Here is an 18,479-nt window from a genome sequence, read left to right on the forward strand (position 1 = left end):
GGTTAACAACTGGTTATATTGTAATGAATCAAAAAATAGATAAGGTCACTCATGAAATTTACAGTCTAGTGAAAAAGATGAACATTAAGCAAATAGTCACATCCATATATGTCATTTTTTAAAAAAATTTGAAAGACTCTGTGAACAGTAGTACATGGTATACCTACTGGGAGGATAGACCTAGAAACTCGAAAGAAGACTGAAGCCAGTGTGAGGGGTCAGGGAGGCGTGAGTTCTGTTTGAGACAAGTGAAAGATTGAGCAGAGCTGAATGTGTGCTTCTAGAACTTAGAGAAGTCTGGGCCGGAGATACAAATCGGTGAATTGTGTGTGCCAACAGGTAATTAATTGAAAATTAATTAAATGACTGAGGCGAGGTCATTTAGGGAAAATGTATACAGGGGGAAAAGAAGAGGTTCTCGGACTAAGTTTGAAGGTGCTACCGTTTGCTGGGGAGAAAGCAATGGCAGTACTCTTGCCTGGGAAATCCCATGGATGGAGGAGCCTGGTAGGCTACAGTCCATGGGGTCGTGAAGAGTCGGACACTGTAAGGTATAGTTCGGGCCAAGGCAGAAAGAGGAAAGACGACCTTAACAGAAGTAGGTTACCATTATTCAGGCAAGGAGGGACGACAGTCAGTCTAATGACCAGGCTGAGCGTGGAGAGGGATCAGGGAGGTTCCATATTTGTAGGGAGGCTTGTGGAAGCGATAAGGGAAACGTTAATCAGGTGGGATGTTTGGGGTATTTTTTAGTTGAGATGGCATTTGTAGTTGGGCAGTGGGTGATAAGTCTTCTGGGCAGGTGAAGGGGATGGAAGGTTTCTGGACAGGGGGTGATATAGGCCCAAAAGACTCCTTCAGACATGACTGAGCGACTTCACTTTCATGCATTGGAGAAGAAAATGGCAACCCACTCCAGTGTTCGTGCCTGGAGAATCCCAGGGATGGGGGAGCCTGGTGGGCTGCCGTCTATGGGGTCGCACAGAGTCGGATACGACTGAAGTGACTTAGCAGCAGCAGCAGCAGTGTTTGTTGAACAGCTAGTGTAGAATGTAGGAGGCAGAGATGGAGGTCAGAAAAACAGAAAAATACAGTGTTAGATATTTCAAGGAGTAGTAAATAAAATCCAGACTCTCATTACAGTGGCTTACAGGGACCACCCTCTGTGTTCTGATCCTGATCCCTTCCTATCTCTTTGACCTCATCTCTTACGATTCGTCTTGCTGCTGGCCTACTTCTGTCTTTAAAGATGTCAGGCTCTCTCTCTCCTACCTCAGGACCTGTGTGATTTATATTCCCTTTGCTGAATATCCCTCCCCCAGTTCACATGCTCATCAGAGGCAACTCTCCACTCCCTTTAGCAAGACTGTTGTCAGGCTCTATCAAACTTTGACTCTCATCCTACAGTTAAGATTAAATTTGCTTGCACTTCAAATTCAGTTCTAAATCAGATACTTAGGACATATTAGTAGTTCAGTGGTAGAGAACCCGCCTACCAATACAGGAGATATGTGTTTGATCCTTGGGTTGGAAAGATCCCCTAGAGAAGGAAATAGCAACCCACTCTAGTATTCTTGCTTAGTAAATCCCATGGACAGAGGAGCCTGGTGGACTACAGTCCATGGGGTCACAAGAGTCAGACACAACTTAGTGACTAAACAGTAAGAACAGGACATAATAAACAAAATTAATTTTGCAGGAATGTTTAGCAATAATGATAGAGAAGCCATGTTTAGATTTTAGAGTGCCTCCTCGCTAGGATGTCCTGATAAGAGTTAATGAAGTGGTGAGAGCTCCATCTCTTTATAAACCCTTTCACCAAGTGTATTATTGCAAGACAGAGGAAAGGGGAGAGCTGAAAAGGAGGTGCCTGGTGTCCACTCTGTTAGGCGTGTAGAAACAGTGAATGAATGACAAGTGTGTCACAGTATTGCCGACCCAGTGGGTACAAAGCAGCAGCAAAGTAGGTGAGGGTGATTGTTTTCTGGATGATGGGAATACCGCTTGACAAAGATTGTTTTAAAAGCCTGTTTAAAGCTGTCTTTGAGTTCACTTGAGTTCAATGAACATTTCCTGCATGAAGTAGAGAAGTGATAGGTTTGAAGTGGGTGGGCTTAGGGAAAGTTGCTGATCCCTTTTATGCTAAATGATGAGTTCTTCCTCAGCTAAAAACAACAGTAATTCCTCTTTTCTTTCAAAATATAAAGATTAGCTCTTAAATTTTAGGGCCAGAAGGAATGAATGGCCAAGCAATCAGTGACTATTTCATAATAATCCACTTGCCAATTTAGGGCTTCATAAAATTCCACACAAGGGAGAAAATGGCCTTTGTAGAATCTATTTTTGGTAACTTTACTTTTTATTTTTAAAAAGCTGTTTTTGTAGCTATCTTAGTTGATGTGTATTGAATGTACTTTTGTTATCTTAAATATCAACTCCAAGCTCATGGACTTTCCTTATATAGTTTTCCTCTCTCCATAATTTGGCACAAGAATGATTTCTTAGTGCTGAGTATTTTTTCTGCTAGTTTCTTCTCACAGCAGTACTGGCCTTTCACCTGGTTTTGTATCTTATTTTAGAAATGGCCTTGTTCTCAGATCTTATTTTAACTATTGCTTGGGCCAAGCCTTGCTGCAAACCACTTTCATGTGTGTGGAAGGTAGAGAAAAAAAGGAAATCAGCATAAATTTAAAACGTAGCAATTTCACAGGGACCAAGAAACAAAATTATTGTAAAAGATACTAGAGAATAATGCCAAACTGCCCCTATATCCCACTCATGTAAAAATTTGAAGACCAGGAAGGCTGAATGACCTGCTAAAAGTTACAAAATATTGATTAAAATTTATCTTCTCATTATTTGCATGACAGCAACCTATTTTAGAGAGCTAAGATTTTAACACATAAATAAGCTATTCACAATAAACCAAACCACTCACCCTAGCTATCTTTAAGAAAGGGGATCAGGGGCAGGCACATATTACAAACTTTTCTCTCCTGTTTCCTGGGTTTGTCCGTGTTTGGTGATGAGCATCATTAATTTAATATCACAATTAAGGCTATATCATTAAGAGTCAGATCTAGATTTGAATCTGGCCTCCACCACTAATTAGGCTGATGACTTTGGGAGAAGTTTCCTAACTTCTCTGAACTTCATTTTCTTTGCCTGGAAAATATAGTTAATGATAAAGGAGTTAACTGTGTGGTTCTCACAACTAACGGTTGGTCCACAAGGAGCACTTGCTAACGGTGACCACTGTCACTCCTCCTACTGCTACAGCTACTTTACTATAAAACCCTGCATGCGTTTGACAGAAAACAACAAAATTCTGTAAAACAATTATCCTTCAGTTAAAAAATAATTAAAAAAAAAACACTGGATGCTTGCATAGGGTGATCTTTACTGAATTATTTAAATATTTATCTGCTTAAAGACTAGATGCAAAATTAGGGAAATTTTCAGCATGCATTCCAGCTCATTTTATCTTTCTGGTAATTCAGAGGAAGCACCATGACCATTGATTTTTACTTACTCTATTAGAGAAATACTTAACTTTTGGGCACCACAATGAGAATCTGATCCTTACCAAAATAAAAATCCCCGATCTTCTATATTTTATGTTGTTTTGTTGCTAACTTGTGTGTGACAGTTTTGCAAGAGTCATGTAGCACATGAGTCTCTTCTGTCCATGGGATTCTCCAGGCGAGAATACTAGAGTGGGTTGCCATTTCCTTCTCCAGGGGATCTTCCCGACCCAGGGATGGAACCCCCGTCTCCTGCACTGGCAGGTGGATTCTCTACCACTGAGCCACCTTGGAAGCACCTGTATATTATTGCAAGAGAAAATCATTAACCACTGTTAAAAATCACTGACGCTGCTCATCTTAGAGTTCCCTATCCATGTGAGAAGCAGATGCCATTGTGACTTGAATCTGTAGTACTTTTAGATATCACTGTTTTCTCTGTGTCTAGTACCTTGATACATATAATGTATCACTTTTGAACAGCAATCCCATTGGCCTTCATTCTATTTCAGGATGATAGCTGTCCATCTCTTAGAAGTCTTTCTTAGAGCCTTCAAAGTAAATTTTTCCTGTACCATGGAGTTTCTATTTATGCCCTAGAAAATCTCAGTAGAATATCCTCTGTCAGTAGTGCACATCTGTATATGCAATTTCTTGTGATACAGTGCCAGAAAAAATGTCACTTTATTTATTTAGATATACTGTTGCCAGCCTTCCTAGAGATTGCATAGTCATATATTGGACCTGTAATTTTTTAATTTATTGTTGGGACAGACCTAAATTTTCTGATCCATTTTAGTTATTGTGTGACAGCCACAGTGAAATACATCTGAGTATTTTTCTGTGCATTATTTGTAATGTTATTGTTGTGAGGATGTTGTGCTTTTCCAGTTCACAGCTGAGGAAGCCTGTCATCATCATCATTGCTCATTCATTCAACTAGAGCACCTGTTTTATCATAGGCACTGGAGATGCAAAAATGAATAAAACATTATTCCTGCTCTAGAAAATTTCACAGTTTCTTGAGGGGAAAGGATACAAAATGCATAATTATATTTCTAAGTGATACGTTTTATATAATAAATACATAAACAAAATGTTAGGCATATAAAGGAGGAAACAATAAAGTTGGGGACATATGGTAAGAAAAAGTGATATTAAAGTCTATTCTTGAAGGATGGATGGAGATTTGCCATTGGAGAGGGAGGAACAGGGGCTGGGCACTACAGACAGAAGATAGCCAATGAAAAGGCCGTAAGGCATGCAGGGCATGTAAGGAGAGTGTCCTCAGTATGTTAGAGGAAAGGCTTTGGGAAGGAAGGTCCAGTCCAAGTTAGGAGTTTGAATTTTAACTGTTGAGCGGGGGGCAACCATTGAAGGTTTTTAAATTAGGGCTGATATATAGTCAGATTTGAATTTGAAAACTTACCTTGGGAGTTTTGTTTGGGACTGGTGGAAGAAAGGCAGGAGCCAGACACAAGAGATGACACTAAGTTAGCATCTGTGGAAATGAAGAGTCTCTAGGGACTACCCTGGTGGTCCAGTGGCTAGGACTCCATGCTGCCAATGCTGGGGGGGGCCCAGGTTCGATCCCTTATCAGGGGACTAGATCCCACATGCTACAACTAAAAGCTCCTGCATGCCACAACAAAGATCCGATTGAAGATCCCATGTGCTACAGCTGAGACCTGGCACAGCCAAGTAAATTCCCTGGTTAAAGCGTCTCAGAGGTTAAAGCGTCTGCCTCCAATGCAGGAGACCTGGGTTCGACCCCTGGGTTGGGAAGATCCCCTGGAGAAGGAAATGGCAAACCACTCCAGTATTCTTGCCTGGAGAATCCCACGGACGGAGAAGTCTAGTAGGTTACAGTCCACGGGGTCGCAAAGAGTCAGACACGACTGAGCGACTTCACCTTCACCTTCACCTTCACCTTGGGGAGGGGGAAGGAGTAGTCTCTAGATTTGCAAGAGTTTTCCTAGGTGTGAACAGTTGCAATTTTGTGATAGGAAATGTGTGAGCAGTGAGGGAGGGATGGGGATCTGGTTTGGGTGCTGAGGTGGGTTAACTGAGATTAATAGAACTGGGGAAAATGTAAAAGGAAAACCAGGATTGTTCACTATTTTATTTTTCGTTTGTTTTGGGGAACAGGAGTTTTCATTTTGGACAAGGTAGGGTCAGTGTTTTCAGAAACATTCTAGTAGGCAAGTCTGGATCTGAATCTTGGGAGAAGTTACTGTAGTAATCCTGAGTTTTTACTGTTTGTTTTTCCGTGAAAAACTAGGATTCTCAGAGGTTAAATGATTGTGGTCTCAGGAAGGTAGCTGTGGAACCAAAACATAAATTCCTAAGCTTCTTACCAACTAGGCCTTAGCTGAAATGGCCTTTGAAAGAAAAAATAAATGTCATAATTTGCAGTATTATTGTTTTACTGTTTAATTTCCTAGAGTATCTTTACGTAAAGAACAAAACAAAACAAAAACCCTGATATCTACAACCCGTTTGTTTTCTGTACTATTTTCTGATCTTATTGTTATCTGACTGATGACAGACAAATGAAGAGTGTTGAGGATAACAGCTAAGGAGCCCCAAATCTCTTGTTTTGCTCTAACCAAACCGTATAATTCAAAGATTACATAGCCTTATGAAATACTCATTTGTTCATACATGCTTGATCTAGTCCCAGTTGTTAACCTTTCTCATATATGAAGGACACTATAAATATTAAAGAATGAAGGTATCATGACCACTTCTCTGCAGGACATGAAAAAATTAATTTTTTTTTCTATTTATGTTGTTGAACTATAGTCCTTCTTGAAAACCACAGTTAAAATAGACAGTTCTTCAAAATCCACCCCACCCCTCAAATGTCAGGGATCATTCAACACTGAATGAAACTCTTGAGTGGGCGTAAAGGACTTGAGTAAGCCTAACAAGGCAAGTTGCCATGAGTATCTGATATTCCTTTTTCACATATTTAGAAAATGCTTGACTCACCTTATCCACATGAAATTCTGATTTTAACTATTGCTATCTAGATTCTCTGTGTGGCTTCTTGGGCTGTGGTATTTGTCTTTGACTTTGTTCTCAATTGCTGTGAAATGTACTTGTCTGCTGTTTAAGGCAGCTGCAATGGAGTGCACCCAGAAGTGGTTATAAGTCTATATTTAGTAAGCTGTAGGGTTTGTAAAACATTTGCAAATTCCTCTGGGATAAAATGGTTTCTATAAATGTAACATTTTTAATGAAACTATTATTATCACCCATTAAAGAAATATAGCAGCTAATATGTGTGGATTTGTGGACAAGACAGAGGCACAAAATTTTTTTTCCTTAAGCATTCACTGAATATTTTTAAAACTTAGAATTAATCATGTAAATCCTATTTTTATACTGTTAATCTTGAATTGCAGAGCTTTTACTCAAGTGTTTACCTTTGGTCCAACATTCCGAGCAGAGAATTCTCAGAGCCGGAGGCACCTGGCAGAGTTCTATATGGTAGAAGCAGAGATTTCTTTTCTGGAGAGCCTGCAAGATCTCATGCAGGTAGGTGCTCAAGTTTTAAAACAGTTTCTGAATACCAGACATCTGTGACATTAAAATGCTCTGTATACATTTTTACCTCGGACATTTGTGCCTTACAGGTGTTCACAGAATGAAGAAGATAGAGAACTACTTAATGTAATGAACATCTACCAAACGCTGTTAGTGTAATAGTTTAAAGTACAGGAGTCATACCAGTTTCAGTTCATGTCCAGACTCTGCCATTAACTTTGCTATATTACCTAACCGTAGTGATCTTTAGCTTCCGCCCTGTAAAATGAGAAAAATAGTAGCTATTTTATTAGGTTATTGTGAGAAGTAAATGAAAGAGTGGGCTTCAGTGGTGGCTCAGTAGTAAAGAATCTGCCTGCCAGTGAAGGAGATGTGGGTTCCATCCCTCGGTCGGGAAGATCTGGAGAAGGAAATGGCAACCCACTCCAGTATTCTTGCCTGGAAAATCCCATGGACGAGAAGTCTGGCGGGCTATAGTCCATGGGGTCGCAAGGAGTCACACACAAGTTAGTAGTCACCAAGTAGAACAATAACCACAGATGAAAGACTGTATATAGTGTAAAGCACTAAGTATGGGGTCTGGCATAAAGCAGGCTTAGTAAATAGTAGCTTTTGGTATTTGCTAAGCAAATAAACAAAGCATCTTTATAGTTAGAGAAACATGTCTATAGCTGTAATATGAGAAAGCATCCACAGGAGCTGCCAGAACTCTGGAACAGGAATAAAGCTGGAGAGATAATCAAGAGTCAGATCATGATAGAAAGAGTTTGTATTTAAATGCCATCCTGAGGGGTTTGAACTTAATACAAAAGATAGAGGAGAGAGAGTTCCCGATGAGGAAAGGCCAGGGTTAGAGTTACAGTTTAGAAATATCTGTCTAGCAGCATGATGAAGAATAATTTAGGAGATAAAAACAGGGATGGGAGGCTTTTCAGGAGGCTGTGGCCATAATCAATAGAGAGAACATAGCTCTGGAGTTGGATGGACCAGGATTTGATTCCTTAGCTCCATCACTTACTGTGTGACCTTAGACATGGGACTTAATTTCTCTGAGCCTCAATTTCTTCATCCAGAAAATGGGAATAATAATACCTACTTAGGCAGATAATATTATAAGGCACTTAGGATAGTTCCTGATACTTAGTAAGTACCCAGAATTTGTTAACTGTTAATATGAATTCTCTCTCCATTACCATTTTGGTTAATATCTTAGTTTGATTTTCTAATTACAGTATGTCTATTTTAGAAATTTGTATCAATTCTTCTATTCATTTCTACTCTTACTCACCCAGTAAATGACCCAATTCCACTTAAAACAGAAATACTGCCTTTTCCTCTTAACAGAATGGAGTCACAATTTTATTATCCTAAGTTGGATTTCCTACTAAATAAACCCTAAAGCAGAGATTTGTGTGTAGATAGTACTGGGGAATGCTCTTTAGAGAAATATCTGGAAAGGAAAGGAAGACAGCACCACTGAACAGAAGGAAAAGTTGAACTGTGATGTGTTTACAGAGGCCTTTGCCAATTCTGTGAGGACCTTGGAAGCTAGAATTGCCCTTCATGGTTGTCCCATGGGAAAGCAAGTGCCTGCCCCTGTTAGCCAGTCATTGGACACGAGATAGCCTGGGACGAGTTGTAACTTTGGGTGGGTAAGACAGCACTCTTGGTCTGGACAGTTGCTGAAGAAGGACCCAAGTATGAAACATCAGCAGTTAATATTCCCAGCAGATAAAGATCTTGGTCCTGAGGGGGTGTTCTGGCCACACCCCACAGTGTCTAATTACATATACTCCTTTACTGTCTCTCCCTGATTTCTCTAGAGCAGTGTTCCCCAGGGACATTTTTCTTTGTCCCTACCAGGGAATGGGCGGAGGAGTAGGGAAGACTGGTTGCTACTGGCATCTCGTGGGTAAAGGCTAAGGATGCTGTTCAGCGTCGACAGTGCACAGCCTCTTCCCCCCCAACAAACAGTTGTCTGGCCAAAAATGTTAATAGTAACACTGTTGAGTAACGCCTTTCCAGATTTAGGGATTCAGAATATGAGCCTCATGGAGTCAGTAAAATTCCTTAATGACCTTTTAGTTTTAGCTCACCACCCAATTCTTTATTATTCTTTGGCTCAGGCAATGAGAGTATTGTAGAGAATGGAACCACACCTTTTACCTCCTGCTTCTCCACTGCCCCAACATAAAACCAGAGGGAAAGTTCATAAAGACAATAGACATGGTTATGTTAGAATTAATTAAACATTATAATCTTTGCTCTACAATTATGTATTCTGTAAATGATTCTTAATTATTTGCTACTCCACTGAGTGATACTCCAGGCATATACACTGTTGAATAGTTTGATTAATTGAAATATAAATCTTTTCTAAAGATAAAAGAAAAAAATATGTTCCTCCCAAAGTAATCTTCTCTTTTAATTTTCTCCCTTTGATAAATTGAATTCTGTAGAAATATTACCTTGATGAAGAGCAGTCTCTTAAATATTAAATCAGTATTGTAACAAGGGATATTTTCCTCTTATGAAGTATAAACACTTAAATAGTACTATTGATATTTTAGTGCTATTGAATGATATATTTTTTTTAAACTTCGGAGGATTATGTTAACTCTTCAGTTAAGTTTCTGTTTTCTTTAATATATTCATAAAACATAGTCTGAAAGTCAAGGTTAGAAGAGCCAGTGGTTTTCTTCTTCAAATGGAAATATACTGCTCATCAAAGATACTGTTTTACCAGCCTAGTGGCACAGTCTTTATCTTGCAAATAGGTGTATTTTGTCTCTCAATAGTGTAAGCATACTCTCCAATTTATGTGTTTTATTACTCCCAAAATACATTGGCTTTTTTCAGTGATTGAGAGAGATAACCCTTCATAAATCATTTAGTTACTTAGTAATTTCTTTATCTCTCTGCTGGATTGAAGGTGATATAGCCTCAAAGTAAAACATCTTTAGCCTCCTTTTGCTCTTCTTTGGTCAAGTTATTCCTTACTTTTCTATAAAATACATGTGTAATATAAAATAATATAAAGAGAAGTATAAAATATTTTATGTGTATGTTTAGTTGCTCAGTTGTGTTTGACTCTTTGCAAACCCATGGACTGTAGCCAGCCAGACTCCTCTGTTCATGGGGATTCTCTAGGCAAGATTACTGGAATAGGTTGCCATGCCTTCCTCCGGGGAATCTTCCCAACTCAGGAATCAAACACAGGTCTCCGCATTGCAGGTGAATTTTTACCAACTGAGCCACCAGGGAAGCCCAAAATATTTTATATACATACATAAATCTAACTAGTTGATATTTGAAAATTAAGTTCTTTCCTGTAGCTGATCGATTAAATTACTCAGACACTTATATAGCCCCACTGTATTTGCAGCATTGATAGGGTGTCTGGTGATTCAGAGAGGAAAGAGAGACAACTGTCTGGTGGGGCTGCTGCTGCTGCTAAGTCGCTTCAGTCGTGTCCAACTCTGTGCGACCCCATAGATGACAGCCCACTAGGCTCCTCTGTCTCTGGGATTCTCCAGGCAAGAATACTGGATTGAGTTGCCATTTCCTTCTCCAGTGCATGAAAGTGAAAAGCGAAAGTGAAGTCGCTCAGTCATGCCCGACTCTTAGCGACCCCATGGACTGCAGCCTACCAGGCTCCTCTGTCCATGGGATTTTCCAGGCAAGAATACTAGAGTGGGGTGCCATTGCCTTCTCCAGGTGGGGCAGCCTGGACTTAATATGTATTTCTTTATGGAGGCACATTTGGAAATCACAGTATGATCTCATTGACTTCAAAACAAGAATTTTAGTTTGGATTAAAAATATTTTAGAAAGATTTTCCGTTCCAGTCACTTTTTTCTTCTCAGAACAAATTTTTCCCTGAGAGACTTATAGACACCGCTGGTAGAATGAAATCTTATATACTGATTTGTGTCATATTTGATCTATATTATTTTTACTTTATACTTCAGCAAAGCAAAAATGTATGTATTTGGATGAAGCTAGATCTCATTGCTTCTATAATCTTAAAGTTTACTTTCATTTATCAATGACTGAATGAAGCACTTTTCAGAAGGTTCCACTCTTCACAACTGATGCTGGTTGTGTGCTCCTCTGAACTGGGCGCTGAGCTAAGTCTTCTGCATGTATTATCTCATTTAATTCTCACAGCAGTCCTATAAAACAGGTACCGTTACTGCTCTGATTTAGACTGAAATTGAGGCATCAATTTGTTTTAGTTGTTCATTTGACAGGTCACTTCATTACTACTATTGAAACTGTTAACAAAAACTTCAGACGTTTCTCTTTCTTTCTTTCTTTTTTTCCCTCCTACTCTGAGAAGTTGTGATGTTTCTTTTAATCAGTCTGGAAACTGAATTAGCTTGCTGCAGTATATTCAGAAAGTAAGAGGCCTAATGTCTTTAGAGTTGCTGAAACCTGGAGAGTAGTCCCTGCAGAGCTGGTTTTTTCATGAAACTTACATGTCAGGCAATTCTGTATCATTTCTCTTAGGTTATGGAGAGCCTCTTCAAGACTACAGCAATGACAGTTCTCTCAAATTGTCCTAAAGATGTTGAACTCTGTCACAAATTCATAGCTCCTGGCCAAAAGGTAATTAGTTTTGTGGATAAAGCTCTCTGACTATGTTAATTACATACAATGACTCTAATTGGATTTAATAAATTTTCTTTTTTCTCTTTTTTTACGAAGGACAGATTAGAACATATGCTAAAAAACAACTTTCTAGTGTAAGTAGATGTTATATTTTCTCTGAACTTTATTCATAATTTATCATCATATTTATCATAATTTATTATGTATTAAATTCTTTTTGTTTGTATATCTGCTTATCATACTTCCTAGACTCAAGGGACACTTGTATTTTAATGATAGTTAGAGCTCTTATGTCTGGTTCATAGTTGATAATCAATGTTGAATGAATAAATAATGAATAAATCTTAGCAAGATAAATGAACATGGTAATTATTAGCTGTATTACTGTAATTCAGACTAATTCTTTAGTAATCAAAATCTAGCTTGATTAAAAAGTATGCTTTTAAGATACATGTAATGTTTGCCTGTTTTTCTCTATTTCAGTCTTCTTTCTTTTTCTTTGCTTTTGCTCGCTAAAATCTGAAAATATATTCTGAACTGTTTTTTAAGCCAATTTTTTAAAACCTAAAAATCATAAATACTGCACATACATTACTGCTTCATTTTCACTGTAATCCTGTTATATAGCATTTAATACTGGACTGGTTGTTTAGTCAACCAGTCATATTAATCAGATAGGCTGTTCTTTTCACAGTTTATTATGAAACACATACTTGATATGGGAAAAACAGCAAATAACTTCTTATATCTAATACAAACAATTTACATAAAACTTAGGATTCAGCATTACCATATGTAAGATAGATGACCAGTATAAGTTCAGTGCATGAAGCCAGGCACCCAAAGCTGGTGCTCTGGGCAACCTAGAGGGATAGGATGGGGAGCAGGATTCAGGATGAGGGGGGACACATGTATACCTATGGCCAATTCATGTTAATGTTTGGCAAAAAACATTGCAATATTATAAAGTAATTATCCTCCAATTAAAACAAATTTTAAAAAACTTAGTATTCAGGGTATTTACAGTGTATCAAGGAAGCAAGGTTGATACTTTGAAGAATAAAAGATTGTCTCTCAAAGTAATTAGTATCATTTTTCCCTTGCCATCTTAAATTTAGCAGGTTTCTGTTCTAAGAGAATAAAGAATCCAACCTATCCTTGAGGAGGGAAATAAGAAAAACTTGGCACACTGGACCGAGCTGAGAATAAGGTAGCAACCTAGACCTGCAGACTCAAGTTAAAAGTGATGAATTGTTGACCCTGAACCAATAACAAGGCAGCAAATGTGGGAATAGCAAAGGAGGGGAGAGTCAGGAGCCCTGTGGTAGAGAAGCAAAGGGCAGTGAAGTGCAAGTGAAGGCTTTGGAGACTTTTTCTTTACTTAAATGTATATTGAATATTTACTATATGCCAGGCATTGTTCTAGCATCTAAAAACTGCTTTTAAAGCAATGAACAAAGCAGATAAAACTCCATGCCTTCACTGAGCTTACATTCCTGGTGGAGATAATAATAGCCAAGAAATAAGATAAAGATGTGAAATATATAATCTGTGAAAATGAGTAATACTAAGGGGGGAGAAACCCAAAAAGAGATAGAAGATATGACAAAGGAAGAATGAGGAGATAGAAATGGTAGATAGCATGGTGGGGAGGATCCCGCTGAGATGATCTTTGAGTAAAGCTCTCGAGAGAGTAAGAGAACTAGCTATATGGGTAAGTGGGAAAAGAACATCTTAAGGAATTAGTTCACGTATTTGTAGAAACTAGGCAAATTCAAATGCTGAAGGCTGGAGACTCAGGGAAGAGCAAGTCAAAGGCAGCCTGCTGGCAGATTCCTTCTCTTGGAGGAGGCCATTCTTTGCTCTAGTAAGGCCTTCAAACTAGATGTTGTTAGGGAGGGAATCTTCTTCAGTCAGAATCCACTGATTTAAATGTTAACTTCATCCCAAAAAACACCTTCTCAGAAATATCCTGAATATTTGACCAAATATCTGGGTACTGCAGCCCAGCCAACTTGACACATAAAGTTAACAATCACAGACCAGGATGGTGACAGTGGAGGGGGAGAAAAATGGTCCAGGTCAGGATAGGTTTTAAAGAGAGGGCAAACAGGATTTGCTGAGAGTGAGAAAGAGAGTGGCTTGAAGGCCTTTGACTTACATAGCTATGGAAATGGAGACAGAGGAAGGAGTAGCAGGGGGGTTGTGGGAAGAGAGAGGTGATAACAGGCTCATCTCATGAGGTGTCACATTATGATTGAGATCCATTCAGATGTCCGTTTGTAGATGTCAGGTAGGCAGTTTGAGTGTCCAGATCTGGAATGTACAGGAGAGTTCTGGACATAAGCATTTTGATAAAATTTTTAATTAAGAAGATAAAGAAATAAATTGGGCATCTCGAGGAATCTGTGCTGGTAACAGAGAATCAGGCAGATCTTAAGAGAAGTTATCCAGCTCCTATCTAATGAGTAAGATCTTAGATGAAGAGAAAATATCCACCATTTATTGAGTATTTACTATGTATCAGACAGTGATAAACTTTACATATACTGAAGTTCATTTTATCTTCACAACAACCCTGCGTAGTTAAGTTTCAGTTTTCTCATCTCAAAAGTGATTACTTGAGTAATTTTGTTGAAATGACCAAATACTGCTTAAGCAATACGTCAAAAACTCGATAATTTGAAAACCCTCCTATAAAACATCTAAAGACATTAGTTAAAATATTATGAAATCCTATGAAATGCATTGTTGACTTCATTAGCATATAAAAGAGGTCCCAGCAGCTAGAAACAAAAAGGGGATGGAACAGTCAGAGGGAATATGTAAATTACATGATTCTCAGAGTTCTTTGAAGCACTTTGGAAATAGTTTCTGGGAAGGAGAAGAAATGTTATTCCCTGTACATACCAAGGAGCCTGGCCGGCTGTAGTCCATGGGGTCACACAGAGTCAGACACAACTAAGCACGCACGCATGCATAACCAAGAAAAAGTAGAATTGCTGAAGGCCATCAGGGATATCCAGTGTCAGAACTGTAGTTTAAACTTGAAAGTTCTGCCTCAACTTAAGGTATAGGCAGAGTATTGCATAACATTTAGAATAAGGAGAGCTGTTTAGACATGAGTCTTTTTTTTCTTGATGTTGTACCTGAAACGTATCAATGGTACAAGATTCTAGTGCTTCCCCTTTTGACTGCTCTTATATTTCTCAGTATAATGAATAGATCATATCAAGTAATTGATGGAACAGAACAGTAGAATATCTAAGCAGAAAAAAACTTAAGACAGTATAGCCCTGTGTCCTCATTTTATAAGTGTAAATACCTAATTTTTTAATGTTTGTATTTTTAGGTTTTTTTAAATAAAGATGTAAATTATTGAGATGAAGTGATTTACATAGCTAGTAAGTGGTAGAGTCAGAGGGAGAACCCAGGGCCCATTATGTTTTGTTTCAATAGAACATATGAAACTGCAGGTGGTTTAGGTGTTATCTCAGGAGTTAAAAGCTTAGACTCGAGTCAGCACATCAAGCTTTACTTCTTACTTACATGAGTGGTTTTTGGCAAATTACTGAACCTCTCTAAGCTTCAATTTCCCTCCTATAAAATGCTCATTTAAAAAGCATTACTACTGTCAACACCAACACCATTCTAACGTAGAAATTATCTGTTATTTAATACTAGATTTTCTTCTGAATAGAATTTCCATCTTAAAAAACCTATCACTCAAAACATAGCTTCGGTAGGTCTGTTTGTACTTTATGACACAGCTCTTTCCAGTTAGTTATTATAAATTTGAACTTTGTTTTTGCTTCAGAGAATAAGTTTGGGTTGGGTAAGTTATTTCTTTAGCTCACAGGTCTTCAGAAAGCTTCTAGATTTTTGTTTTTAATCATGCAAAATACTGTTGCAGAGGAGATAGAGAAACACCTTCATATACTACTAGTGGGCATAAATCAGTGTAACCCTATAAAAGGGGAATGGATGATATCTTTGGCAGTGTCTTTCAGAATTATAAAAAGTCCAAGATGCAAGTACTCTAGAACCCAACAGTTCTGTTTTTCCCATGTTCAAAATTTGTGTGAGCATGTGAAGTGAAGTGGAAGTCGCTCAGTCGTGTCCAACTCTTTTGTGACCCCATGGATTATACAGTCCATGGAATTCTCCAGGCCAGAATACTGGAGTGGGTAGCCTTTCCCTTCTCCAGGGGATCTTTGCAACCCAGGGATTGAACCCAGGTCTCCCACATTGCAGGTTGATTCTTTACCAGCTGAGCTACCAGGGAAGCCCAAGAATACTGGAGTGGGTAGCCTATCCCTTCTCCAGGGCATCTTCCCAATCCAGGAATCAAACCAGGGTCTCCTGCATTGCAGGCAGATTCTTTACCAACTGAGCTGTCTGGGAAGCATAAATTAGATATATGTGGTCATGATTTGCCATAACAAAAGATTGGAACCAGCTGAAATACCCATTGGTAGGTGACTGGTTTGAGATTAGGATATATCCACAGAGTGGAATGTTATGTAATAGTTCAAAAGGTAAAGTTCTTTATATACTGATATGTAAATATCTGCAAGATATTGAGCAAGAAACAATGTAAAAGACTGTGTGTGACGCTACAGCTGCCATCTGTAAAAAGGGGAGATTGAGTATTAGTATTGGCTTAGAGATGCATTAAGCCCTCTGAAAGAGTACATGGGAAACCAGTAACAATGATTGTGTATGAGGAGAGGAACTAAGTAGCTATGTGAAAGAGGTGGAATGAAGATGTATACTGTTTTATTCATCTTGGTTTTTTTAACCATATGCATATATCACCTATTCAAACTGTTAAATGTTTAGTTTGGCTTGCTTTAGCATGGTGATTTCTTACTGAGGTAACCAGTGTTATTTTTCCTGAACAATCTTCCAGTACTAGAATATATCATTAATCCCTTACCATGGTCTGAAAGAGTTTGTAGGATTTGACCTCTCATTACCTTTCCCATCTAATTTCCTGGCATTCTTCCCCTTATTCAATATGCTGTAGTCACTTGGCTTTTTTTTGTTCCTTGAATAAGCCAAACTGTTCCTCACTGCAGGTTTTTGTACTCACTGTTCCCTTTGCCTGGAATACTTTCCCTTAGATATTTATATGGCCCATTTCCTTACTTCATTCAGGATTCTGTTCAAATGTCACCAATTCAGCAAGGCCTTTCTTGACCATCTTATCTAAAATAGTACACCAAACACCCCCTTTTTACCTTGCTTTGTTTATCTTCATAGTACCCGTAGCTCCCTGGCATTATATTATTTTTGTTTATTATCTTTCTATACATACATACACACCCTCTTTTTGTCCTGCTTTGTTCATTTCATAGCACCAGTAGCTCCCTGGCATTTTATTAGTTTGGTTTATTTATCTTTCTATACACATACACACACTCCATAAAGGCAGGGTCTTTGTTTTTATTTACTGGATCTCCAGTGCCTGGAATGATGCCTAGAACACGGTAAATGCTCAGTATATGTTGGGTGAATGAATGATAGCTTTCAGGAGAGAGTTTTCCTCTTTCAGTCTCGGTATTTCACACCTTTTCAAGCATTAGCATAACATGAATTCAGAAAAAATCTTTACTTTCTTGAGTGACTAGCTTCTTTGTATACACTACAAGTGTGATTATTGAATGGCCATTTCTCTTCACACTGCTCAGACTCTCATAAGATTAAATCAGCCATAATTCCTGATTATCAATAATCATTTTTTATAATCATTCCTGATAACCCAGCAATCGTTTGATATTCATGTATGATCTGAAAAACAGTATGAAAATAAGCCTTTTACAGTTTTCAGATGCGCTAATTAACAACAGACCATTATATAGACCTTTTTCTGATTTTACCCTTTCTCTCTCCAGCATTTCTTACACTGAGGCAGTGGAGATCTTAAAGCAGGCATCCCAGAACTTCACCTTCACTCCAGAGGTAGTATATATATATGAAAATTTCTTTCTCATATTTGTCTGATCATTAAGAATCCTTTAAAATAACCTTATTTCTCTTTTTAGCAATATGCAGTATTTCATATATGTACATTGGGTTTTTTTGATGTTTGCCCAACCTTGTTGACATATATAGACTGAAAAATTCTTTTGAAGTAGAATCGTATCATTTGGATTAGCAGTGACAAAAGCAGTCATAGAGAAGTTTTCCAAGTTTAAAGATGAAATTCTTTAGAAATATCATAGAATATAGAATAGAATATCAGTGTAGCAATCAACTAGTTCAGTGTTTCTCAAAGTATTTTCTGAATGTTGTCATCAGTTGATAGACAAAAGAGGTTATTTGATCAAATAAGTCTAGGCAACACATTAAACAGGTTTCTTTTTCCTTTGAACTTTATAGAGGCTTCTAATTTGTGATCCACTTTGAAGAACACTTGAGTTTTGTGTTTTTGCTTTTTCCCAGAACTCCTTTATTTTATTGGCAAGGATATCGGTCTGGAAAGACAGCATAATCTAGTGACCATGCACAGAATGTTAGAGGCAAGTCTCCTCATTTCTCTGCCAGTGCTTCTTTCCTGTAATTAAGATACTGCCAGACAAGTGGGACTAATAAGATAATGTTAAGAATATAATACCTTTGTCTTGAAACTACTGCTTTTACCAGTTCTATTCCCAGTTAGATGTTCTCTTAAGTTAGATGTTAGGTTAGATTTTCTCTTAAGTTATGTGTCCTGTGCTTATTATAGTTATAATCAATTGATTTCCTTGTATAATTTTTTAATTTAATATTTGTTTTCTACCCTAG

The 18,479-nt window shown here is 38.1% G+C and overlaps 1 protein-coding gene across 1 annotated transcript in view; it reads left to right on the top strand.

Moving 5' to 3' along the window:
- Positions 1–18,479, top strand: part of NARS2 (asparaginyl-tRNA synthetase 2, mitochondrial (putative)) — a 132,308-nt gene that overhangs the window by 96,819 nt on the left and 17,010 nt on the right. Inside the window, exons 7-10 of the mRNA XM_013975783.2 lie at positions 6,935–7,067; positions 11,589–11,687; positions 11,787–11,824; positions 17,588–17,654. Of these exons, the coding sequence (XP_013831237.2) occupies positions 6,935–7,067; positions 11,589–11,687; positions 11,787–11,824; positions 17,588–17,654 (337 nt within the window). The remainder of the gene's footprint in view (positions 1–6,934; positions 7,068–11,588; positions 11,688–11,786; positions 11,825–17,587; positions 17,655–18,479) is intronic.

Source organism: Capra hircus, chromosome 29 (assembly GCF_001704415.2).
Source record: "Capra hircus breed San Clemente chromosome 29, ASM170441v1, whole genome shotgun sequence".
Taxonomy (NCBI): Eukaryota; Metazoa; Chordata; class Mammalia; order Artiodactyla; family Bovidae; genus Capra; species Capra hircus.